This window comes from Oncorhynchus mykiss, chromosome 20, assembly GCF_057628025.1.
Source record: "Oncorhynchus mykiss isolate SJ-2025 chromosome 20, ASM5762802v1, whole genome shotgun sequence".
Taxonomy (NCBI): domain Eukaryota; kingdom Metazoa; phylum Chordata; class Actinopteri; order Salmoniformes; family Salmonidae; genus Oncorhynchus; species Oncorhynchus mykiss.
In genome coordinates, this window is record NC_143041.1 from 16,818,182 (window position 1) to 16,845,367 (window position 27,186).

General features: G+C 44.5%; 1 protein-coding gene and 1 long non-coding RNA gene across 5 annotated transcripts in view; one reads left to right on the forward strand and one right to left on the reverse strand.

Annotated features, from left to right (window-relative positions):
- pcdh15b (protocadherin-related 15b) overlaps nucleotides 1–27,186 on the forward strand; it is a 213,781-nt gene that overhangs the window by 145,461 nt on the left and 41,134 nt on the right. For all 4 annotated transcript variants that reach the window (XM_090212388.1, XM_036955811.2, XM_090212387.1 and 1 more), the window contains 3 exons: nucleotides 4,505–4,621; nucleotides 9,257–9,397; nucleotides 9,535–9,647. In XM_090212388.1, the coding sequence (XP_090068514.1) occupies nucleotides 4,505–4,621; nucleotides 9,257–9,397; nucleotides 9,535–9,647 (371 nt within the window). The remainder of the gene's footprint in view (nucleotides 1–4,504; nucleotides 4,622–9,256; nucleotides 9,398–9,534; nucleotides 9,648–27,186) is intronic.
- Nucleotides 25,277–26,869, reverse strand: LOC149974416 (uncharacterized). The gene is made up of 2 exons (XR_016489538.1): nucleotides 26,423–26,869; nucleotides 25,277–25,454 (listed from the first exon to the last, which is right to left on the reverse strand). It is a non-coding gene; the product is annotated as an uncharacterized LOC149974416 (long non-coding RNA).

Below are 27,186 nucleotides of genomic sequence, written 5' to 3' on the forward strand. Positions count from 1 at the left end.
CTGGCCTACCAAAATACCCCATAATGTCAAAGTGGAATTGTGTTTTTAGAAATCTTTACAGATGAATTTAACATTTTAAAAAAGTATTAAAGTGTTCAATCCCTTTGTCATGTCAAGCCTAAATAAGTTCAGTAGTAAAGAATGTGCTTAACAAGTCACATAATAAGTTGCATGGACTCACTCTGTGTGCAATAATAGAGTTTAACATCAAATTTTGAATGACTACCTCATTCTGAATACCTCATCTCTGTACCCAGAGAATTTCAAACACAGATTCAACCACAAAGACCAGGTAGGTGTTCCAATGCCTTGCAAAAAAAGGGCACCTATTGGTAGATAGGTTTTTAAAAAAGCAGACTTTCAGCATGGTAAAGTTATTAATTACACTTTGGATGGTGTATCAATACAGCCAGTCATTACAAAGATACAGGCCTAACTTCCTAACTCAGTTGCCGGAGAGGAAGGAAACCACTCAGGGATTTCACCATGAGGCCAATGATGACTTTAACCCTCTAGAATAGATTTATGCGGCCCCAATTAGCAGAATAAAAAAATTCCCACCAAAACCCATCTGTTTAAGGTATAGAGATCTGTTTTTTTTGCATTGGATGTGTCTCAATTCACCGCATCCGCTGATGTCGCACTTCTGCATCTGCGGTGAATGGTGGCAGAGCTAGAGTGGTGTTTGTCAGACCATGAGACATCCCGAAATCACTATTCTCACTAAATAGGCTGTAGCGTCCGAACAGTTTGGACGGCAACCTACTCTGACACCCCCCGATAAAAAGATGAGACTCTCGCGAACACGTCGTTGTCTGGTTGTTTTGCTCTAGGACGCCCACAAGCCTCACCAGACTCGTCTGAATGTCCCCCAGTACCAGTTTGAAAAATGAATGGAAGTAATGTGTATATAGATATAGTTTAGTGCCAGATAAGGGGTTAACCTTTTCAAGCATCAATTCCAAATACAGTTGAAGTCGGATGTTTACATACACCTTAGCCAAATACATTTAAACTCAGTTTTTCCACAATTCCTGACATTTAATCCTTGTAATAATTCCCTGTCTTAGGTCTTAGGTCAGTTAGGATCACAACTTTATTTTAAGAATGTGAAATGTCAGAATAATAGTAGAGAGAATGATATATTTTAGCTTTTATTTCTGTCATCACATTCCCAGTGGGTCAGAAGTTTACATACACTCAATTAGTATTTGGTAGCATTGCCTTTAAATTGTTTAACTTGGATCTTGAAACATTTTGGGGTGGAAAAAGCGTGTGCGAGCAAGGAGGCCTACAAACCTGACTCAGTTACACCAGCTCTGTCTGGAGGAATGGGCCAAAATTCACCCAACTTATTGTGGGATGCTTGTGGAAGGCTACCCAAAACGTTTGACCCAAGTTAAACATTTTAAAGGCAATGCTACCAAATACTAATTGAGTGTATGTGAACTTCTGACCCACTGGAAATGTGATGAAAGAAATAAAAGCTGAAATAAATAATTCTCTCTACTATTATTCGGACATTCACATTCTTAAAAATAAAGTGGTGATCCTAACTGACCTAAAACAGGGAATTTTTACTAGGATTAAATGTCAGGAATTGTGAAAAACTGAGTTTAAATGTATCCGGCTAAGGTGTATTTAAACTTCCGACTTCAACTGTATATAAAGTTTCTTGGTCTTTTTTAAATCTCTCAGATTTTGTACAGACACTTCAGAAAAAACGTCCTTTTGATTTTATTTGAGGGACTATCTGTTGTTCGATGTAGTGTATCTGCTATTCTATGCGTTTGTTTGGGCTAATTCAATGTTTCATGAAATATTTTTTATATATACTTTTTTTCTTTCTTCAAAGGCTCTTAAAATTCTAAATCAAATAGCTAAATGACCTTAAAACAATTCCATATGTTAGCTTACAGACATACCCAAAACACAAAAATTGTCCAGTTGTGTCGATGATTCTGCAGTGTTTCTTTAAAGGTGTAAAAAGCATTCATAAGAATGTTCCAAGAAATATTATGGGAACCTTTAGAGACATTTTAGAGAAGGAACGTTCTTGTAACATCTAGTGAATGTTTTTTTTGCACCCTAAAATAAACATTGTAGAATCATCTGCACAACTGGACAGTTTTTGTGTTTTGGGAATATACAGTGCCTTCAGAAAGTATTCACACCCCTTGAATTTTTCCACATTCTGTTGTGTTACAAAGTGGGATTAAAATGGATTTAATAAACGATCTACAAGATGTCAAAGCGGTAGAAAAAATTAAGCATTTGTAAAAACAAAACTATTGCAAATAAAACACTAATATATCTTTATTAGATAAGTATTTAAACCCCTGAGTCAATACATGTTTACAATCACCTTTGGCAGCAATTACAGCTGTGAGTCTTTCTGGGTACCTTAAATCTTTAAGAGCTTTCCACACCTGGATTGTGTAACATTTGCCCGTTTATTATTTTCAAAATTATTCAAGCTCGTTAAAATTTGTTGTTGATCATTGCTACACAAACATTTTTAGATCTTGTCAATTGTCGAGCAGATTTAAGTCAAAACTGTAATTCGGCCACTCAGGAATATTCATTGTCTTCTTGGTAAGCAACTCCAGTGTAGATTTGTCCTTGTGTTTCGTGTTATTATCCTGCTGAAAGGTGAATTTATCTCCCAGTGTCTGGTGTAAAGCAGAGTGGACCAGATTTTCCTCTAGAATTTTGCCTGTGCTTGGTTCCATTCATTTTTTTCTCCCCTGAGAAACTCACCAGTCCCTAACGATTACAAGCATACCCATAACATGATGCAGCCACCACTATGCTTGAAGATATGGAGAGTTGTATTTAGTGATGTGTTGTATTGGATTTGCCCCAAACAAAGCACTTTGCATTCAGGACGTAAAGTGAATTACTTTGCCACATTTTTTTTTCAGTTTTACTTATTCAATATCTGCTTTATAAATTTTTACTCATCTACCAATAAGTGCCCTTCTTTGCGAGGCATTGGAAAACCTCCCTGGTCTTTGTGATTTGAATCTGTGATTTAAATGGACTGCTCGGCTGAGGGACCTTACAATTATCTGTATGTGTGGTGTACAGCGATGAGGTAGTCCTGAAAAACAATTTGTCTTGAAAAAAAAGTCAAGGGATGTGAATACTTTCTCAAGGCACTGTATCTTTTGTGATGTCCCCACAATGTTCCCACCAGACTGTTCCCACGACCTAATGAAACATTCTGGGGAACCTTTTAACAGACAATGTGTTCTGGGAACATCAGGCGAATGTTTTAAACCAATATTGTCTTATCATCAGCATGACTGAACAGTTTTTTTCTGTTATGCGAGAAAAAAAACATAACTCGTACATTGTTATTACAATACCTGGAAACCTAATGAGAATTTGGGGGGGGGGGGGATGTTTGGTGGTGGGTGTTACAGCTGTTGTGCGCGACATTTTAGTGAAAGTTGTGCACTAATTTATTTGTTCTACCTTATGGTGTTTTTAGTGCTACGTTGATGTCGATTATTGCGTTGTATGTTTTGGAGCTTGCAAAAAAAAAAGGCATTTCAATTCATATATATATTCTATACCAAACAGCCAGAGCAAAAATCAGCATCCAGAGGAAGTGTGATTATAAAAGGGGACTGTGATGAAAGCTGCTGTCTAGACAGACAGACAACCACCAAGTTTCGTTAACAAGCCTAGGCGCTGTATCAAGGACTTTTCAGTGTAAATTCTCAGAGCAGGAGGTAGCCGGAAGACGAAGGTGTAATTTGGACACCTGAACTAGCCCTGGCCTCTCCTTGGATTTTGTGAGGCGGCGTGCTCTTTTGAATGCATTGCAATGCCGCTCCGTCTTAAGGGCGAATAGCTGAGCAGCCGCTGGACAGATTGTAGGCTAACACATGTTTTGTATTCTGATCCAGCGGCACTCATTATTGGACCTCTTTCAGTCTTCAGACAGTCTTTTGGAAAAGAACACTTCTTTGGCGAAAATAGAGTACTGATGTCCTCTACCAGTACTAGGGGGTTTGCTAAGCTTCATATAGAGCTTTCGTCTCCGTGGTTCACACACAGGGTCTAATGATCTCTCTCAGGCCAGAAGTTAAAACAGTCCCTCTGCCGCACATGTCAGTCTTAATGAAGCCCCATGATCTCCCATTGAGTATCTGCCATTTTGATTTAGTGCTTTGCCTAAGTGTTAATGTGAGCCTCTCTAGACCAGGCTGACAGTTGTAAATGCAGCCAGTCCTTCAGAGGAAATCAAAGGAGTAGCCGAGGAAAATGGCTTGCCATGTCCGTCAGCAGTGACAGCGCTAGCTACTTCACAAATTCACAATAATGCTGAATTCAATCAGGCTCACAGAGACTGTCATTCTGACAACTGGAAGCATTTACCATGAGGGGTATCTTTATTATGGTGGTGGTGGTAGTAGTAGGCTTTTAGGGTAAAAATGCTGTTGATTCAGAAACTCACTAATTACATGAGTTTGTTTCTCTCTTCCTTCTCCAGGATATGAATGACTACTCTCCAGTGTTCAGCCAGGTGTTGTACAGGGGCATGGTGGCTCCCAACGCAGTCAAGGGGACTGTGGTCACCACGGTACATGCAGAGGACCTAGACCCCCCTGTGAGTAGACAACAACGTGACAGCCCTGCTCTGGGTCTGACTGTCACTTTACAACATGCCTGCCAGGTCGCTGCTCCCGTGGCAACGCGGGTGTGAAAGCATGATTGGCTCAGCTCTGTCCCGAGCCGGCGATTTAGCGGAGAACAGAAAACATAGTATGTGTCTGCGCTACTGCGTTCGTACATTGTCATTGTGTTTGTTTGTCTTGTTTCTATGTATTCCACAGAGTCGTCCCGTCGATGGAATGCTTAATGATATAATGTAGATACATCGGACGGAGTTGTTGTAGTGTGTTTTGCTATTATTACGTTGGTAGGGTAAGTCTCATTGTTTTGAGCTTTCAGTTATTTATCATGTTCTGTGCTAGTGGATTTGTTCGTTCATCCATAAGTTATGGATGGTTATTTATGAGAGAGATTGATATCACTACGTGTTCTGATATCTTATAGCCTCGGGTGGACCTGCAGGCAGAAAGCAATATGCTCACTGCATATCATATAGAAGCATATTCTACATGCTCACTGTGTTGTGTGATTTCATTGCCCTGTGGCCCGAGGAAATGATGTCAGTGTTGCCAAGCCGACGTCCCAAGGCGTGGCGAATCAGCTATGCTTCGGCAACAAGTTCCTGAATATACAATGATATTACATTTCCCCTTATAGTAAACGCTTGGTTTCACAAACTCACCCATCACATTGGCGCAAAGAGGTAGATAGATGCCTTAAGGTCTCTCAGGGCAAATAAGACACGGAGCAAATGTTATTCATGAACGAATATTATTCATCAATTCACATGCAGTGGAACAACAACATAGATTATATGCAATCCTTTTTTTCACACATGTAGGGCATAGTGGTACTGTAGGACTATGTGGAGATTAACCTTTTAACTTGAAGGCATTCTGAATGGTCCCAGCAGTCGGTAGATTAGAGGAGGGGATGAAAGGAGAGGAGAAGAGAGAAAAAAGGAGAGAGAAGGCGAAGAGAAAGGAGGAGAGGAAGGGAAGAGTAGAGAGCACCAGCGGAGGTCCAGCCTCGCCCCCCTGGAGACCCCTCCCCGCCTGGCGGGATTGACAGGCCGAGGTGAGCCCTTGTGATATCTCTCTGCATGAGTGGGAGGCCCTGGCTTGGCTGGCTGGACTGGGGCTACCAGCGCCCCACACCGCATCACTCCTCTCCCTCAGATGTATGTAAAGCAGTTTTGAGATGACAGGAGAGGCAAGTTCTCAAGCTGAGCTGTGAGATGAATCACTGATAGAGACAGGGTGGGAGAGAGAGACTCCACAGAGCCTTCCTGGCACCTTGCCTGGCACCTTGCCTGGCTGGAACCTCAAAGCACCCCCCAGTTACACACACAGCTCACTCCTGATCATAAATTCAGGTGAGGAGACTGAGCAGAGAACCTTCCTCCCCTCTTCTCTTCTCTCCCTCTTTCTGTTTCTCTCTCTGTCAGTCCATCCTCTCTTGCTCTCTCTCTCTCTTGCTCTCTCTCTCTTGCTCTCTCTCTCTTGCTCTCTCTCTCTCTCTCTCTCTCTCTCTCTCTCTCTCTCTCTCATATATATATCCAAGTTTGCAGACAGATAAGCTGTGGAGGGTGGGGGTCCACACTGCAGATGTTATGTCACTGTGGTCACTGTACCCTCCACTGTCTTTAGCATCTCAGAGGCAATGGTCTGCTTTTAATAAGCTTCTGTAGTGAAATATATCATATGTCCGAGTTTGCCTTCAAAGAGATATTACATTTTAAAACTCAAGTCACAGCTGGATGAGACTCAGGTCAATCCTCTTTGGCTCTGTTCTCTTCTTTTATCTGACATCTCACAGGTGAATTCAGTGCACTCTACAAGCTGTTTGTCTTCTTCCCAATGTTCAGTATTCATGCAGGGAGGGATGGTTTTTTTGGGGGGGGTGATCAGTGTTGGGCTTCTGATATCAAGAGTTCAATTACGCCTCTCATATCCCATCTTGTCTAAAGTTTTAAATGTGATACGCAATTGACTCAATCCAAAAGCACGCTACATGATCAGCCTTCATTATACTGGGATTATTAAACAGCCCACCCTAGAGGGAAACTTTCCTCCCCTTTTAATCAATCTGATAAGCAGAGTAGTTGCTTAGTCACTAAATTATATGATCCGCCTGAGATTGTGTGTGTGCGTGCGTGCGTCTGTGCACCGTGCCCTGTCTGCATGCATGTGTGTCTAATTGTGCGAAGTCACATAACTATATGGGTGTGTCTGTCTGTGTGCACGTTTGTACAATATGACCTGTGTCCTTCACCCCATCTGCAGCAGATGTTGGAGCAGTCAGAGACTCCTGTCAGAGTGTGTGTGTTTGTGTGCATATTTTTACAATATGACCTGTGTCCTTCACCCCCTCTGCGGCAGATGGTGGAGCAGTCAGAGACTCCTGTCAGAGCTGTCTACTTTCCCCCTCTCCCCCTCCCCTCTCGCTGTCCGTAACTCCCTACCCCCCCCCCCCCCCCCCCCCCCCCCCTCAATGCATTCCAGCAACTTTTACTCTCACCGTGAAAGTTGTGGAGGCTGAAGAATAATCGGTTGATGAAAGTGTAGCTTTCTCTCTATTTACAGTACATAACGGAAGGCACTGCAAATCTACTCATGACTGACTATTGACTGGGAAGACTAATTGACTATTTGTTACAGGCCTGAAACTTCGATGGGAAACTTTGTTTGTCTTCGCTGCCAGCTAAGCTACGGAGCACAAACTGGGCTCTGGGCTGTTCTCAGCATCTCAAGAAGCTCGGCAGAGTTGTTAGAGTCCTCCGTCAAACACTGACACTTGAATTATTTGTGTACTGTGATCATGATTCTCTCCTGTCATAGGAGAAAGGGTTCTCAGGCTGTACTTTATCGTAGATTCTGCTGACTCAGTGCTAGGTTGGTTTATTGAAAAGGAGCAGCTATTGAGACAGAACTCAACTCGAGCACAACTTGAGTCGTTTTGTTTATCAGGACAATACGACTTAAATTCAGAATGTGTGTTTAATCAAAGAAATGTTTGCTTGAAAATCCCCTAGGAGTTAAAAGAAAAAAATCTGTGCTTTACAAGGGAGAGCTGTGTGATTTAAACAAACGTATCATAGTTTAACTCGCTGTAATTACAGAAAGTGAACAAGCGTTTACACAAATGCCGGTTCGGCTCTTTTGTTTAACTACATCTTTTGCGTCATGAAACTGCTACTGAAAAAGTGTGTTGTAAGTAAGACGTGTGATCTACCAAATTCATAGCACATGAAAGTGCATTTGACATTTGCCAAACAAAAGGACAGATCCTTAATTCGTCAGCGAGCATTATCATCTCCGCTCTGACCTGCTTGTTATGGCGCCCAATGATGTTGTTGCTCTCTCTCTAACCTTGCTTCTTTGCTCCCCTATTCTCCTAACATCTGTCAGCTGTCTCTTCGCGTTGGCATCCCACATTTCATGAAGCTTCATGAACTTCTGTTTATGCATGAGCCATCTTTAGCCACGTTTCTTCATTCTAAGCTACAGCCAAATTTGGCCCGATATCTGAGCGCGAGAGAGAGAGAGAGAGAGATTTAACCTGCATGTTTAAGATTCAGAACTCTGTTAAAAGGTGTGACGGTGTGACAGTCGTGGCAGCGTGCAATTAGGTTGTCTCGGCGGTGTTTAAAAAGGTGACTTAAAGTATTAGTGCAGAGAAAATATTAGAGTTGAACGAGATAAGTTTGCAGAAATGCGATACGATAAAGTAGGATTTAGGATGATGTTTGAGTCACGGTGGAACACATATCCGACTAGATTTCCCTGTCCCAATTGGCACCCTATTCCCTATATTGTGCACTACTTTTGACCAAAGCCAAAAAATCTGTCAGAGTAGGAGTGCTGATCAGGGATCAGTTTTGCCTTGTAGATCATAAGGAATAAGATTACAGTATATGGACAGGTTGGGACCTGATCAGAACTCCTACTCAGAGACACTTTGCGGATACAGGCCCTGGTCAAAAGTAGTGCACAATATAGGGAATAGGGTCCCATTTGGGACGCAAACCCCAGGAAGGTTAAACAGTGTTTTCAGACGCTCGCTCCTCGTCGATATTGATGTACTTTCTCTCAATGCTTTCATAATAAATCAGTACATCCTATATTGGGCAGATTTCATGCTAAGTCCCTGTGAATCAGGGTCCATTTGCTATGGCATTTATGCTGTTGGTCGATGGATTTGTTTGAGACGTCACTGCCCCCGTAGGGTCTCTCCTTCCTCCTCACTTCACCACCCCAAATGATCCAGACACCCAGCCGAGTCGCCACCTCCTGCCTCTCTGTCTGCCTCCCTGCCTGCTAAGGCAACACATGAGTTCACAAAGAGGTCTTAGAATGAGTGAAACACCATTCTGTTCCACCCGGAGCCTTTGGAGAGTAATGAAAAACAAACCTAGACGTTGTAGAGTATGCCTCAGTGGCAAGGAAACGGGATGTTTCAAATGCGTGAGCCACAGAACCAGTGAATGTTGATCCCTGACCCTTGATCCTGTGTGTGTGTGTGTGTGTGTGTGGAGCGGGGGGCTTATTTAGAAATGTCCTGATGCATTTTGTTGAGATTGCCCTGCCATTGTAGATAAATGAACATAAGGTGTGTGTGTATTTCACAGGGTACCCCTGCCAGCCGTGTGCGTTACAGACTGGACCTCGATGAGGACCCTTACAGCGGCAGCATCTTTGACGTGAACGAAGTCACAGGCAGCGTCATCACACGTGTCAACCTCAATGAAGAGCCCAATCTAGTGTTTAGTGTGAGTACATACCTTTTGTTATAAACAGTTCTGTAAAATGACCTTTTTTCTAAGAACGTCATTGAGTGGAGAAATTGAGTGACACCCTGCGTTCCACTTTTTTCTTGTTTGATTCTTATTTTATTTCCTCCCTGCAGCTAATCATTGTTGCCTATGACGACGGGGAGCCAGTGAAAGTCAACAAGACCCTGGTGGTTATCACTGTCCTGCAGCCCTCCGTCATACCAGTCTTCACCCAGGAGGAATACAGGTACACTTCTTCCTGAGCATGTGCACTGTTAGCCTGGTCCCAGATCTGTTCGTGTGAAATTGGTATGGTAAAACCAGACCAGTTAGCAAGACGACACAAAAAGATCTGGGACCAGGCTAGAACTTGAAATGATACTGTATATGGTTTGCACGGTCACTTATCTACATTTGTAGAGCTTGGATATTCTCCTTCAATATGGATTTGTATGAGAGCTTGTTGCCTGAGGTGTTGTCTTTTCTTAATCACAAAACATCAATATTCCCAGTGGTCAAATATCAGGCCTTGATCAAGGTGGAGCCGCGGGCACAGGTTGACACGTCACACAATGTTGCTTATGACAGCGCTCTGCGTTTTTATGAGGTCCTATAGTCCGGGCACAGGTTGACACGTCACACAATGTTGCTTATGACAGCGCTCTGCGTTTTTATGAGGTCATATAGTCCGGGCACAGGTTGACACGTCACACAATGTTGCTTATGACAGCGCTCTGCGTTTTTATGAGGTCATATAGTCCGGGCACAGGTTGACACGTCACACAATGTTGCTTATGACAGCGCTCTGCGTTTTTATGAGGTCATATAGTCCGGGCACAGGTTGACACGTCACACAATGTTGCTTATGACAGCGCTCTTCGTTTTTATGAGGTCATATAGTCCGGGCACAGGATTTCCTCTTCCCCTGTCGGAGAGGGGATAGATCTCCAGCTTTTTCATTTACAACGGAACTCTGTTTAAACACTCAACATTTAATTCACCTTTGTGGAGGTATTTAAGAGAACACTAAACTGCAGATATATTTTCAGAAAGGGTTAGAGGCGATATGGAACCTGTCAGTGAAGCTTTTATTGCTAGTGTTTATATGAATATGTATCATAGCTCATAGCTAGAGTGTGTAGTAAGTACAGCAAATCTACTTCAGCACTGCACAGTGTTGTTTTCTCAAAGGGTAGAGTGCACTTGCTCTGCATAAATTATGGCTCTTTTATTGAATTAAGTATTGTACATATGTGACATAAGGGCCTAATTAATTCAGCTCCCCTGGCATTGACTCTAGATGGATCAGCATGCTGGGAGCTCTGGCTTACTAAATTGCTATTATTGATTTCCATAATGAAATTTTGAAAAAGTTAGCGAGGGCATTGCGAAATGCCTCTTGTGCAACAATGGTTTTTCACCCCACCACATCGAATCATTTTCAATACCGAATATGAAGTGCGTTTAAAGTTCTCAACATGCTTTAACAAGGGAAAGGGGGATACCAGTTGTACAACTGAAATGTGTCTTCTACGTTTATATATATTTTGTATGCACACTCGCACACCATGTAGGCCTCTTAACTTGGTCCAGTTCTCTGTTGGCAGAGGAGTTGAGCTGTGTTGTAATCTAGTGGGGGGGGGGGGGGTGTATGTGTGTGAGCCAGCTCTATAACAAGCCAGCCTTATCTACTGATTCATTAAGACTACAGAGCCAGGAACATGGGCAATGAAAAGCCTTGAATGGGGGGGGGTTTGAATTAATGACATGTCCTACACAGCGGTGGAAGGTCGCTGGTGATAGTGGCTTTTTGGCAGGTGGGGGAATAACAATGGCTGTTGGTAACAGGCCACCTAGCAGGCAGCATTGCCTGGATCAGTTGTTAATTAGAGCCTGTGGAGACATTAGCCAGGTGTTATGTCCCCCTCCACAGCCAGGGCCTCCACAATCTGCTTCCCTATTCTCTATCTCTCCCTCAAATCCCTCCCTCCCTCCATCTGCTCCCCTAGTTGAGCAGTCCAGAGGAGACTGCATCCCTCCATCTCTCATCCATCCCTCCCTCTACTCCCCTAGTCGAGTTACAGTCCACAGGATAACGCCACTCCCTTCCTCCGTCGACCCCTCCTTCTCTCCCTCCCCCTTCCCTCCCTCTTCCGTCTGTGGGCCTCTCAGGAACCAATAAGCCCTTTAACTCAGTGCCAGCAGTCCTTGTGTGATGCCAATCAATGTACATCAATAATTCACTGTCTATTCACAAACTGTTATAATGTCCATTTCAACCAAACGTTTGAGTTGCAGCCAATTGTCTTTATTGTATGTGCTTTTATATTATGTACTGTATATTCAGCATTTTTATCCATTGTTCAGTTCAGAACTTGGCATATGATGTGGCCTAATGTTTAATGGTGTTACAATGTAAGAGTCTGAAATCCTTGAGCTGGGTTGAAAGTTTATTGGATCACCTAATTGGATGATAGAAGCCTTTGTCTGATATCTGTAGCCCAGTCTTTGAACTTAATAGGCCAAGAACATTTGGAATCTGTGGAGATTTTAATTAGTGTGTGAAGTTGGTTGATTCTGAACATCAATGATCACGATATTTGCATAGGGCTGACGAAGAGCTTGGTGTTGTATAGGAGATTTGATTTAGTGTGTGAGGTGATGTCAGGTTGGCTGGCAGAAGCGCTGTCTGGCAAGTGGCACCAGTAGATTCCCCCTCCCCGAGTGGAACTGTCTGTGAAGTTTGCCACCCAAATCTGCCGCCTGTGCGTTTTCCACAGCGGTTATCTCATAGAAACACTTAATGAAGCCGCAGTGAGTTTCACTAAATCACCCGCCACCGTAACCACCTTGCCACTTCTGAGTTTGTCATTTTGACGATCACTGCAATCACTGTCTCGTTTTCTGCTTACCTCCGTAGATGTGTGAATTAGCTTCCCCCCCCCCCCCCATCTCCTTCACCTGAGTAAGACTACGACATGAATAAACATGAGGGAAAACGTATCATCCAAGACAAGATTGTATGAGGGGAGCTTGGAAACACAGGCTATTACACTATGGCTTTGAAGTAAGCGCCCTTGTGCCCTGCAACCAATTGAAAGCGGAAAAACCCTGCATTTAATTGTTTATTCGTCATTACGCAGTACACACACACACACACACACACACACACAAGGCTATTGCATTGAAAAAACAACATGACATTTGCTTACTTTTACACCAGGGATACCTTTGTGCATACGCCTCGTGAATAAGAACAGTCAACCGACAGGATTGAGCACAAGAACAGCTGTGGAGTTGCATGCCAGTACCTGTGAATCATGATAATTAGATTACCTGCAGAGGTAGATGATTGAAAGATCCTAATAGGATGACTTAACGATTGTGAAAATTGTGCCACCGTCTGCCTGTTAAGCTTTGGCCGTGTTGAAAGCAATCGCCGTGCCTTCCCTAACATACAGGTTATTGAGACGGAGCGCCAGACAAGGCAAGGAGTGTAACTAGCTGCTAGGTACGGAACGGTAATCACGCCGTGAGTCACAGTAAGAGAGTGAGGACGCTCTATTTTCTCCATGGCCCTCATTGGGTTGGAGCAGGGGAGAGACAAGAGTGTTGCCTGCCTGACTGTGTGTGCTTGTGTCCTAGGCAGGGCTGGAAGGATGGGTTGGACCGGCCTAACCCCCCCGGAACTCATCACAGCCGTGTGATTAGTCTCTCTGTGGGGGGGGGGGGGGAATAATAAACACGGTCAGATGAAATGTGCCCACCCCACACGCACGTTAGACACGCACAACTCCCTCTGAAGGATCTATTTGGAGTTGGTTGACACTCTGTTTTGCAACGCTGCGTTTAACCGGGTTAAGAGTGTTAACACCCTTAAATGTGTGTGTTTAGAGCTGTAGAGCAGGGTAGTTCCGCGGCCACCAGGCGCCAGTCTGTCCTATTATTTGGAGTGTTCATGCTACAGACGGGAGCTGTGCAGAGTCACACTCCAGTGTGTAGTGGAGCGGTGCGTGTTTTAAATGTCATCTGTCATGGGTGTATGCATTCCTAACGGTCAGGTCCAATTAACTGCCTGGCAGAGTCCTGCTGTTTAGTCCAGCCTCTTCTCCTCCTTCCGCACCCTCCCTCTCTCCACCATCCCTCCCTCTCACCAACACCCCCTCCCCCCTCCCTCTGGCATGCCCTAATTTCTCCACTCGCGCCTCTCTCTCTCACACAATTTCTATTTCTCGCTCTCTCCCTCCCTCTCTCTCATGATTAGGGTAGTGGGACTCCCTCCCTCCTTCGGAGGACAGCACCTGCAGTATAAACATGCAGCCGTTGGCAGTCACCACGCACCACTACCAGCATGGGGGCAGAAAAACAAACACTGCATTAGCATAACATAGCTTATTAACATGTCCTAATGATAGCATCTCAGTTAACCACCGTGCACTGTCAAATAGACATGGCGCTATGGACAACTGCCTTGTTAATGAATGTAATTAAAAGTAGAGAGTACAGAATTAAGATGTTTTTTAAGGTGAGTTGCATCAGTGCATTGAAAGAGAAATAAGGGCGGCAGGTAGCCTAGCGGTTGAGAGCATTGGGCCAGTAACCGACAATTCGCCAGTTCGACTCTCCAGACTGACTATGGGAAAAATCTTTCGATGTGCACTTGAGCAAAGCACTTGCTTCTGCTAAATGACTCAAATGTAGGATGAGATGACACTTCAAAGAATATGTAGGTAGTAGAGCCACTAGTCAAATCAAATGTTGTTTGTCACCTGCCTCATGAACAGCAGGTGTAATCATTTCAAAATAACAACACAAGGAATAAATACACAATGTGTATCGAAAACTTGGCTTTATACACGGGTTACCAGTACCGAGTCGATGTGCGGGGGTACGAAGCAATTGAGGTAGATATGTACATATAGGTAAGGATAAAGTGATTAGGCAACAGGTAAGATCAGGGATGGGGTCTACAACAACAACAAACAAAAAAAAAATATATATATATTTTTTTTAACTCAGTCGGGGTCTCAACTTACTGTTAAGAGAAAGAATAATAGAATACACAAAATGCAATTTCGCAATGTGGTTGTGCATCAGTAGTCACTCAATTAGCCCAGGTCAGCAAAACTTTTTTAGATTGGTAAGTTATTCTCGCTGCCAGCTATCTAAACTTGTAGTAAGCATGATCGACCGGGATTGGGCCCGTTGATCATCAGTTATCATGTTAAAAAACTGCAAACATTTGCCTCCACCACATGGCCAATTGAGTAAAATTGCATGAAATGAGTTCATTGCAAAATGTTATCTCCACCCATGGCAAAATGTTCTCTCCACCCATGGCAAAATGTTATCTCCACCCATGGCAAAATGTGTAGAATTGGAGAACATTTACTTCAAAATGTACATTTTTCCTCTTCGCTGTCACGAGGGGAGCTGCTAAAATGTTTAGCTCGCAGGGTGGGGTTGGGGGGGATGTGGCCCCTCATGAGTTCTGTTTTTTTTGTGTCCCCCACCCCCATCAAAGTTGCCCATCCCTGGGATAGATAATAAACAGTAGCAGCAGTGGCGGTGATGAGTCAAGTGTGCAAAATAGTGAAAAAAGGGTCAATGCAGATAGTCCCTGTAGCTATTGGTTAACTATTTAGCCAACTATTTAGCAGTCTTATGGCTTGGGGGTAGTTGGAGGTAGTTGCTCCATATTTAATGTGACTGCCATCTGGTACAGTACATGTGTGTGGTTTGCAAAATTGTCTGACGTATTTAATAATTCTATACCCGTCTGTCCTCCGTACTCAAAACATTTTTCTTTTGACTTTTATGAAGTCTACCCAGCTATATATAAAAAAAATGCGCCTCTAACAAACACATGACTCACAGAAGCTCTCAAGTATTGCCAAATATATAAATGTGCTGTCGTAAAAAGTGCCGAAACAATTGTTCTAAAAATATGACTAGCAACTTACAGTACATCCAAGGTTACCTTCGCTGCCGCATCACAGCGAGAGAGCCTGAAGTGCTACAGGCAACTTTGTGTTGATCGCACTGAAATCATGTGTTGTTTTATTTATAGATAGTGTTAGCAGCCGAGTATCATAGAGGCAATGACACTGAAACGAACATGTAAACCTAGCAACAACAGACATCCCGATGAACAGTGTGATTTGATACGCGTTCATTGAGATGTCGTCAGGACTCTCTCGGGGCACCTGTGTGCGTTGCATATCGGTGATATTATTGGATCATTACCGGGCTCATTAATGTGTGTGTGTGTGTGTGTGTGTGTGTGTGTGTGTGTGTGTGTGTGTGTGTGTGTGTGTGTGTTTCCTGTGTCTTTATTTGGATAGATGGAGATTAACAGCTTTGACAAATGGCCCGCAGAGAATAAGGAAATCAAATGGTTGTCGTTGATGAGTCATCTCGATGGAGCCCTTTTCATTTTTATCCAACAATGTCTCAATCAAGCATGAGCCCTTATCTGCTCCCTCTTTTGTTGGCAGCCGTACAACAAGGGCCTATCATTTAAATATTCATTGTGGTGTTCAATTATTTATCACGTGTATCGGCTTATCTTATTTTTAAAAACTCTCCTGAGCATGATTGGAAAATGTGAAGCTGCACTATGGGTGAATCATGCAAATGTGTTTTAGATGAAACAGCCTCAGGGTTTCATGTGCTAGCTACCAATCTTGGTATTAGGCTAGACAGCTAGCTAGCATCAGAGGCGGATGTTTAGAAACCAGAAATGTTTTTTCTGATGTTTTACAACTTTAAGAACTTTATATGATACTTAAGAGTTTCCTTGATGCTCGTATCTTTTCTTCCCCTTTTCCCATTAGACTCTAAATGATATTATTATATATCCCTAGTCTAAGTCTTGAACGGAGAACTGCTCAAATAGTTATCATAGCTACTAAATTGCTAATACTAACTGGTATTTATGGATCATTGTCACTACAGTATTTCCATTTGCAAAAAAACACTCATTTTCCATAATGCTTGCTTTACATTTATGTATTCCATCTGAATGGGAAGGAATGGGTTTGTTTTGAAAGGCTAAAGATATTTTCCCCAAGTTCACAACACTACTGAAGTGCTCATGCTAACTGGTATTTATGGACTTGATATTTCACCAAAGTTTGCAGGACTAAGAGTTGACTTTTGACCTCTTGTTTGCAAAAGGACAGCCATGGTATGGCAACTGGTTCCTAACTGCACTGATCCTATTCTTTGAAAAGGTGAGCGCCTAACACTCGAGATAGCAAAACAGCCGCAAAAATAAAAAGTCTCTTTATCGAAAATAGCCAAATAGTAAACATGAATGTTTTCAGTTTAACTCGGCTTCGTTGAGTGTTGATGCCGCTCTGAGTAATGGGAGTCAGTGAGAGTCCTGTTGTGTGCAGTGAATGAAGCCATGGTGTGCATTGGCGTGGTCAGCTGTTTTCCAGGGGGGGATTGATGCTGTGTATAGTCCACATCAGACAGCATGCTTTACTGCGCTACTCACACTCTCACATGGTCTGCTAGAGGGCTCGGCATGGGTAACCTATGAGCATTTGTCTCTCACTTCAACACGTGCTTCTATACCTGCATTGCTTGCTGTTTGGGGTTTTAGGCTGGGCTTCTGTACAGCACTTTGAGATATCATCTGATGTACGAAGGGCTATATAAATACATTTGATTTGAACACAAAAACGGAAACAGGGTTCATGACCTTACACAAACGCATAACTCGGACCATAGTAAATGAGTTTTCTTCCTACTAATAGCACACTGAAAGTATTTACTGCATTTGTAGATGTACAACATGGTCTCAGCACGCTTGACCCTGGCTTTGTGATGACTAAAGACTGCTCCGATTCATTTTGTGTTCAAGTGGATTAATATGATTATCCTGAAAAACAACCCAAAAGGTTTTATTCCAGACCGGGATTAAATGTGGGTTTTATCATCCGTTCAATATTTGCGGTGGGTTCTGAACAGTTGTCAGATCAGTGTGACAGATGTGCTCCCACCCCCCATGTTATCTTCCCACTGCACTCCAGAAGATCAAAGGAGGAGATACAGTAGGCTACGAAGATCAGATTAAGAGATGACAACAGTTACGTTGTTAGTATCTTTTAAAAAATAAAAAAAACTTTGCCTCGATTTGTTGCATTTTTGTTAGTCAGGCCCTGTAGCATCATGTATGAACCAAAGGTAGCCACTCCGCCACATTTATTTTTTATTTTTTTACAGTGTATCCAGAAAGTATTCATACCCTTTGACATATTCCACATTTGGTTGTGTTACAGCCTGAATTCAAAATGGATGATAATATTTTTAAAAAAATCTCACGCATCTACAAACAATACCCTATAATGACAAAGTGAAAGCAATATTTGTTTTTATGTTTTTGGAAATGTGTTGAAAATGAAATGTAGAAATATATCATTTACATAAATATTCACAACCCTGAGTCAATACATCGTAGAATCAACTATGTCATCGATTTACAGTTGAGTCTTTCTGGGTACGTTTCTAAGAAATCCAACCCTGATTCAGATGACCATCCTACCCATGCCAGATTATGGAGACATAATTTATAGATCGGCAGGTAAGGTTGCTCTCGAGCGGCTAGATGTCCTTAACCATTCGGCAATCAGATTTGCCTCCAATGCTCCTTATAGGACACATCACTGCACTCTATACTCCTCTGTAAACTGGTCATCTCTGTATACCCGTTGAAAGACCCACTAATTGATGCTTATTTGTAAAACCCTCTTATGCCTCACAACCCCCTATCTGAGATATCTACTGCAACCCTCATCCTCCACATACAAAATCCGTTCTGCCAGTCACATTCTGTTAAATGTCCCCAAAGCACACACATCCCTGGGTCGCTCCTCTTTTCAGTTCACTGCAGCGAGCGACTGGAACGAGCTGCAACAAACACTCAAACTGGACAGTTTTATCTCAATCTCTTCATTGAAAGACTCAATCATGGACACTATTGCTGTCAATTGTGGCTGCTTTGTGTGATGTATTGTTGTCTTTACCTTCTTGACCTGTGCTGTTGACAATAATGTTTCTACCATGTTTTGTGCTGCTACCATGTTGTGATGTTGTGTTGCTACCATGCGATCTTTTCATGTGTTGCTGCCTTGCTATGTTGTTGTCTTAGCTCTCTCTTTATGTAGTGTTGTCTCTCTTGTTGTGATGTATGTTTTGTATTTATAGAGTTATATAGTTTTTTTAAAAATGTATCCTAGGCCCCTGTCCCTGCAGGAGGCCTTTTGCCTTTTGGTAGGCCGTCATTGTAAATAAGAATTTGTTCTTAACTGACTTGTCTAGTTAAATAAAGGATAAAAACACAATTTAAAAGTGACTAAGATACCGTAGAATAGTGTGGAGTGCAGTTTATACGTATGAGATGAGTAATGTTACTGTAGATACGGAAACATTATTAAAGTGGCTCGTGATCCATTTCTAATAGTGGTCAGTGATTCCTAATCTACGTGTGTCTATAGGCAGCCGCCTTTGATGTGCTAGTGATGGCTGTTTAGCAGTCTGATGACCTTGAGATAGAAGCTGTGTTTCAGTCTCTCGTCCCAGCTTTGATGCACCTGTACTGACCTCGCCTTCTGAATGATAGCGGGGTGAACTGGCAGTGGCTCGGGTGGTTGATGTCCTTAATTATCTTTTTGGCCTTCCTATGGCATCAGGTGCTGTAGGTGTCCAGAAAGGCGGGAAGTTTGCCCCCGGTAATGCGTTGGGAAGACTGCACCACACTTTGGAGTGCTTGTGGGCGGTGCAGTTGCCGTACGAGGCAGTGAGACACCCCTACAGGATGCTCTCAATTGTGCATCTGTAAAAGTTTGAGAGTTTTAGGTGTTAAGCCAAGTTTCTTTAGCCTCCTGAGGTTGAAGAGGCTCTGTTGCACCTTCTTCACCACACTGTCTGTGTGGGTGGACCATTTCAGTTTGTCAGTGATGTGTACGCTGAGGAACTTGAAGCTTTCCACCTTCTCCACTGCAATCCCATCGATGTAGATAGGGGGGGTGCCCCCTCTGCTGTTTCCTGAAGTCCGCTATCATCTCCTTAGTTTTGTTGACATTGAGTGAGAGGTTATTTTCCTGACACCAGACTCCCAGAGCCCCCCACTCCTCCCTGTAGGCTGTCTCATCGTTGTTGGTAATCAAGCTCACTACTGTTGTGTCGTCTGCAAACTTGATGATTGGGTTGGCGGCATGCTTGGCCACACAGTCATGGTTGAACAGGGAGTACAGGAGGGGGCTGACCCCAGTGTTGAGGATCAGCAAAGAGGTGTTGTTTCCTACCTTCACCACCTGGTGGTGGCCCGTCCAGAAGTCAAGGACCCAGTTGCACAGGGCAGGGTTCAGACCCAGGGCCTTGAGCTTGATGATGAGCTTGCAGAGTACTATGGTGTTGAATGCTGATCTATAGTCAATGAACAGCATTCTTACATAGTTATTCCTCTTGTCCAGATGGGACAGGGCAGTGTGGTGGCGTCTGTGGATCTATTAGGGTGGTAAGCAAATTGAAGTGGGTCTAGGGTGGCAGGTAAGGTGGAGGTGATTTAAACCTTGGGATAGGGAGAGATTGACAGACTGGGATAGGGAGAGATTGAATATATCTGTAAACACACCAGCCAGCTGGTCTGCGCATGCTTTTAGGACGCGGCTAGGGATACCATCTGGGCCGGCAGCCTTGTGAGGCTTTATTTTTATTTTTTTATTTAAATAAAATATATAAATTAAAAATTGGCACTGTGTTTGTCTCAACCTGATCTGTTTCACCTGTCCTTGTGCTTGTCTCCGCCCCCTCCAGGTGTTGCCCATCTTCCCCACTTATCCTCTGGGTAGTTATACCTGTGTTTTCTGTCTGTTTGGGCCATGCTTCCGTCTTGTTTGTCAAGCTTACGTTTGTCCTGTCAGCGCCGGTCTTTTCCCAGCCTCTCTTTTTCTCGGCCTCCTGGTTTTTGACCCTTCCCTGTCCTGACCCTATACTCGCCCGCCCAACCCTGAACCTGCCCGCCGACCTATACCCTTGCTCCACCTCTGGATTACTAAACTCTGCTTGTCCCTGAACCTGAGCCTGCCTGCACCTACTCTGGATTATTATTATTTATTTATTTTAATTTTTTGGAATTTTACCCCCTTTTCTCCCCAAATTGTTTAGTAGCTGCTAGTGCGCGATGAGACTAGGATATCCCTACCAGCCAAACCCTCCCTAACCCGGACGACGCTAGGCCAATTGTGTGTCGCCCCATGGACCTCCCGGTCGTGGCCAGCTGTGACGGAGCCTGGGCTCGAACCCAGAGTCTCTGGTGGCACAGCTAGTACTGCGATGCAATGCCCTAGACCACTGCGCCACCCAGGAGGCCTACTCTGGATTATTGACCCCTGCCTGCCTTGACCTGTCGTTTGCCTGCCCCTGTTGTTGCAATAAACATTGTTACGTCACACAGTCTGCATATGGGTCTTACCTTGGTTCCTGAACTTGGTTGTACAAACTGGCCATGACTGACCCAGCAGACTTAGACCAGCTCCGCAACGCCATCTCCTCCCAAGTAGTCATGAGGAGTTGCATTGCGGTCTGATGGAAGGGTTCCAGGCCGTGGCCGAACGTCATGACCTAGCCTTGGACGCATTGCAGGAGCAATTCTGTGGGTTGCCTACTAGGCAGTTTATCACGACGGTAACCTCCCAGCCCCTCTGTAACCCGGCTGGTAGCAGCGCCGTCACCCTGGTCTCCCGGGAACCCCACTTACCTCCCCCAGAGGTAAGCTGCAGTATTCTTCGTTCTCCTCACACCACTCAAAGATAGCGTACATTATTACGCTAATGTCCGGGAGGGCACTCGCCTGGGCCACGGCGGTGTGGGAGCAACAATCCGCCGTCTGCCTCAGTCTGGAGGTATTCATGACAGAGGTGAGAAAAGTTTGAGGCTTCGGTGTCCGGGAGAGAGGTTGCCCAGAAGTTACTCCAGCTTTGGCAGGACACCCTCAGTGTGGCAGACTATGCAGTGGAATTCCGCACGATAGCAGCGGAAGGTAGCTGGAACCCGAAAGAGCTGTTTGACACGTTCCCAGTAAAGGATGAGCTGGCAACCCCGAGAACTACTGACGGATCTCAACTCACTCATCACTTTAACCATCCAGATCGATGGTTGGCTACTGGAACGTAGGAGGGAGAAGAGGTCCGATTGCGGTCCCAATTGCTCACTCAGGGATCCCACCTTGCAGCTGATGAACTCCGGAAGTCCCTGGCATCTACGTTCCTGAGAGGATCCGAGCTTACCCGAGTCCTTCCAAGAGCCTCCGGAGACTGCCGATTCAACTCTTCCCGAGCCGATGCAGCTCGGCAGGGCTAGGCTGTCTCCAGGCAAACGCGTACGCAGACTTGAGACCCTGAGTTGTCTGTATTGCTGTACTGCCGGTCATTTTGTGTCTACCTGTCCCTTCAAGAGACCTAGCTCATTTGTTGGAGTGAGTACACTGGTGGGTTTTAAGATAATTGTTCTTCTCCACTTACTCACCCCCCCTCTCCATGCCACATTGATGTGGGGCGACCAGTCCAAATCTCTCCAGGTCCTCATCGACTCTGGGGCCGATGTGAGTCTCATGGACATTACCCTGGCGTCCGAGCTGGGAATCCCCACTCAACCCCTCTCCATTCCCATGGGTGGAGAGGGGTTGAGAAACAGAAGACAAGGGGCAGTCAGAAATAGAAAACTCCAATACCACGGGAGTGGGTGACCCTGCCTATAGAGCACCCCGTCCAGCGCTCTATAGGCAGGGTCACCCACCAGACCACCCGCGTCAACCTACGAGTGTCGGGGAACCACAGTGAGATGATCCAATTCCTGCTGGTTGAGTCTCCGCAGGTTCCCGTGGTATTGGAGTTCTCTTGTCTCCAGCTACACAATCCCTCCATTGACTGGGCTACTGGTGCCATTGTGGGTTGGAGCCCGTCCCGCAACACTCATTGCCGGAACTCAGCTCTGCCTGCCCCGGGACATCTTCCTGGTGGCTTGGAAATTGCCCTGGACCTCTCCGCCAGCTCCCCAGAGTACCAGAACCTCCGGGAGGGCTTCAGTAAGGCCAGGGCTACTTCGCTTCTGCAGCACCGACCGGTATCCAAGGAGGTCAAGCCTGAGGCGCTGGCACGCCGCTATAGTACCGCTGCTACACCCCCAGAAGCCGAGACCATTCCCCCCCGCTCCAAGATCATTAGCCCCTCTGCTGTTTGTCCTCTGTCCTCCATATTTTTCAGACCTTTTCTGTGTCTTTTCTGTGTCTTTTCTGTGCCCATGGGGGTACTGTCACGCCCTGATCTGTTTCACCTGTGCTTGTCACTCCCTTTAGGTGTCGCCCATCTTTCCCACTAATCCTCTGGGTATTTATACCTGGGTTTTCTGTCTGTCTGTGCCAGTTCGTCTTGTGTGTCAAGCTTACCTGTGTTTATCCTGTCACCTCCTGTCTTTTCCCAGGCATTCTTTTTCTTGTCCCCCTGGTTTTTGACCCTTGCCTGTCCAGACCCTGTACCCGCCCGCCTGACCACTCCCTGACCCTGCCTGCCATCCTGTACCTTTGCTCCACCTCTGGATTACTGAACTCTGCCTGTCCCTGAGCTTGCCTGCCATCCTGTACCTTTGCTCCTACTCTGGATTATCGACCCCTGCCTGCCTTGACCTGTCGTTTTCTTGCCCCTGTTGTTACAATAAACATTGTTACTTCACACAGTCTGCGTCTGGGTCTTACCTTGGTTCCTGATAGTATTATCCTCAAAGCGAGCTAAGAAGGTGTTCAGCCTGTCTGGAAGCAAGACGTCTGTGTCCGCGACATGGCTGTTTTTTCTTTTATAGTCCGTGATTGGCTGTAGACCCTGCCACATACGTCTTGTTTAACTGGGACTCAACTGTCTCTATACTGACGTTTAGCCTGTTTGATTGCTATGCTGAGGGGATAACTACACTGTTTGTATTTTTCCATATTCCCAGTCTATTTGCACTGGTTAAATGCAGTGGTTTGCGCTTTCAGTTTTGCACATATGCTCCCATCTATCCACGGTTTCTGGTTGGGTTAGGTTTTAATAGTCAGTGGGTACAACTTCTCATACGCACTTCCTGATTAACTCATTCACCGTATAGGTATATGTGTCGATATTATTTCCTGAAGCTACTCTGAACATATCCCAGTCCGCGTAATCAAAACAATCTTGAAGTGTGGATTCCGATTGGTCAGACCAGCGTTGAAAAGTCCTCACCACGGGTGCTTCCTGTTTGAGGCTCAGCCGATAGGAGGGGAGGAGCAAGATGGAATCGTGGTCCGATTTGCCGAATGGATGGTGGGGAAGGTCCTTATATGCATTCTGGAAGGTAGTATAACAATGGTCGAGATTTTTAGCAGCGCGAGTACAACAATCAATATGTTTATAGAATTTCGGGAGCGTTTTTCTCATTTGCTTTGTTAAAATCCCCAGCTACAATAAATTCAGCCTCAGCATACACAACACATGATACAGGATACATTATACAGCCACCACTGTGCTTGAAAATATGGAGAGTGGTACTCAGTAATGTGTTGTATTAGATATCCAAACATAACACTTTGTATTCAGGACAAAAAGTACATTTCTTTGCCACATTTTTTGCAGTATTACTTTAGTGCCTTGTTGCAAACATTCTGCACAGTCTTCCTTTTCACACTGTCAATTTAGGTTAATATTGTAGAATAACTACAATGTTGTTGATCAACCTTAGAGTTTAATGGCTGTGATAGGAAAAAACGAACTGTTTTAAAGGCTCATGATGAAATCCCTGAGCGATTTCCTTCCTCTTCGGTAACTGAGTTAGGAAAGGCGCCTGTATCTTTGTAGTGACTGGGTGTATTGATACACCATCCAAAGTGTAATTAATCACTTAAATTTGCTCAAACGGATATTGAATGTCAATGTCTTTATTTTTATTTTTACCCACCTACCAATAGGTGCCCTTCTTTGTGAGCCATTGGAAAACATCCCCGGTCATTGTGTTTGACATTATGGGGTATTGTGTGTAGGCCAGTGACAAACACATCTAAATTGAATCCATTTTAAATGCAGGCTGTAACACAACACATTTGGAAAAAGTCAAGGGGTGTGAATGTGAAGCAGATTTTTTTTATTCATTATTACATATTTCCTAGACCGACTAACAGCACTCTGAGGAAAACAACTCAAAACACAAACATTCCATTAAAATTCCTCCAGAAAGCTACATAAGCTTGGAGGCTTAACTTTCCTTCCAGTTATTACGAGGTGCCATAGCCTGCAGTCCATGCTCCAGATTGTAGGTACAGCATGGCGATACAGAGATGGGGGAACAGGGTTAGCTGTGATATGGGCATTGCTCTGTGGACCTCATTAGTCTCTCACACTTAACCGTCTGCTTATGTGGAGTGGCCATTAGAGCTGTGTCAGAGCCAGGGGAAGAGATGAGCATCCTCTTGTGTTATCTGTGCAAACAGAGCAGCACTCGCCACTCACTTGGCAGCTAGGAGCGGCTGATTGGGAAATGTCAGGGGGGATTACTGGGGGCGAATGAGCTACTGAGAGCCCGTTGCCTCAGCATGGTCTTGCATAACAAAAAACGTGAGTCTGTGTGTGTGTGTGTGTCGTCTAAGTGCGACTCGTCTCGCACACTGCCATCCAATTGCATCATAACTGGAGGAGAAAGGCATTACAGCTCAACTCTCAGTAATATCCTCCTTCCTTCCAAGAGAGGCTGGTGCTGTGGGGATGATTTGTTTGGGGATGTGTGAGGTGGAGCACTCTCCCTCCACGCATGCTGCAGGAGTGTGTGTGTGTGGGTGTGTGTGTGTCATAGGTGTTTGTGTAAGGGAAGGGTGGGTGGGAGTTTGTGACATGCCCACCGTGTCATGACTGATTCCCGGCAGGAAGCTCCTGTGTTTTTGTTGAGACCTTGAGGGAGGCAGACACAGGAAGGTGTGAGGATGGGGATGGGTGGGGAGTAGAGATGAGGCAGCATCACTGTGAACCAACGGTCAGCCCAGCTACCAAAGTTAAGAACAACAACCCATCAGAAATACAATCTCAGCTTCTGACTATAGAAAGGTATTGGTTAGCATGCAGGTAGAGTAATATTCCTGAGCCCAGTCATATTACCATGCAGGAGGTGTTTGTGTTCTTCTGACACATTGTTACTCTTATCATGCGGCTTGTGGTTAGCAAAGAGACCAGAGAAACAGAAGATGATAGGTTTTTTTTTTATGAATACCATTAAGTGCAAGAGGCGTAATTGTCACTCTGGCAATTGATGACATTCCAAGCCTTGACGAAATGATTCAGATTCACAGAAGGGGGATCTCAGGCCGTTACATTTTACCAATAAAGAACCACAGAAATACAGTGATAAACTGTCCTTGGGTGATGTGGTTTGCCATTGTGTTAATAAAAACATATTTTATATTGTTAGGTTGGGGTCTCCAAGGGTTAAGATTGCATGGCAATTTGTAAATTCCATATGGTATTGCAATGTATTAAAATAGCTTGTGAAAGCAGTACACAATGACGCAAGAAGATTCACATGAATATTCCTATCTCTTGTCATATTCTTCTTTGTCAATGAAATGCCACAACAGGTTACATAGATGTCCTTAGGTAACACCATTCACCTTGTAGGACAAAACACTCTGTCCTCTCACACTAAATCTCCCAGTGGCAAGTCAATGTGCAGGGGTACAAGGTATTTGAGGTAGATACAGTGCATTCGGAAAGTTTTCAGACCTCTTCCCTTTTTCCACATCGTGTGACGTTACAGCCTTATTCTCAAATGGATGAAAAAAAAGATCCTCTTCAATCTACACACAATAACCCATAATGAAAAATCACAAACAGGTTTGTGGAATCTAAAAAAGTATTCAGATGCTTTGCTTATGAGACTCGAAATTGAGCTCAGGTGCATCCTGTTTCCACCTGTGGTAAATTAAATTAATTGGACATGATTTGGAAAGGCACATACCTGGCAATATAAGGTCCCACAGTTGACAGTGCGTGTCAGAGCAAAAACCAAGCCATGAGGTCGAAGGAATTGTCCGTAGAGCTCAGAGACAGGATTGTATCGAAGCACAGATCTGGGGAGGGGGACCAAACATTTCTGCAGCATTGAAGGTCCCCAAGAACACAGTGGCCTCCATCAATCTTAAATGGAAGAAGTTTGGAACCACCAAGACTCTTCCTAGAGCTGACTGCTTGTCCAAACTGAGCAATCTGCGGATAAGTGCATTGGTCAGGGAGGTGAGCAAGAACCCGATGGTCACTCTGACAGAGCTCCAGAGTTCCTCTGTGGAGATGGGAATACCTTCCAGAAGGACAATTATCTCTGCAGCACTCCACCAATCAGGCCTTTATGGTAGAGTGGCCAAACGGAAGCCACTCCTCAGTAAAAGGCACATGACAGCCCACTTGGAGTTTGACAAAAGGCACCTGAAGGACTCAGACCATGAGAAACAAGATTATCTGGTCTGATGAAACCAAGATTGAACTCTTTGGCCTGAATGCCAAGCATCAAGTCTGGAGGAAACCTGGCACCATCCCTACGGTGAAGCATGGTGATGGCAGCATCATGCTGTGGGGATGTTTTTCAACTGACTAGTCAGGATGGAGGGAAAGATTAACGGAGCAAAGTACAGAGAGATCCATGATGAAATCCTGCTCCAGAGCACTCAGGACCTAAGAATGGGGTGAAGGTTCATCTTCTAACAGGACAACGACCCTAAGCACAAA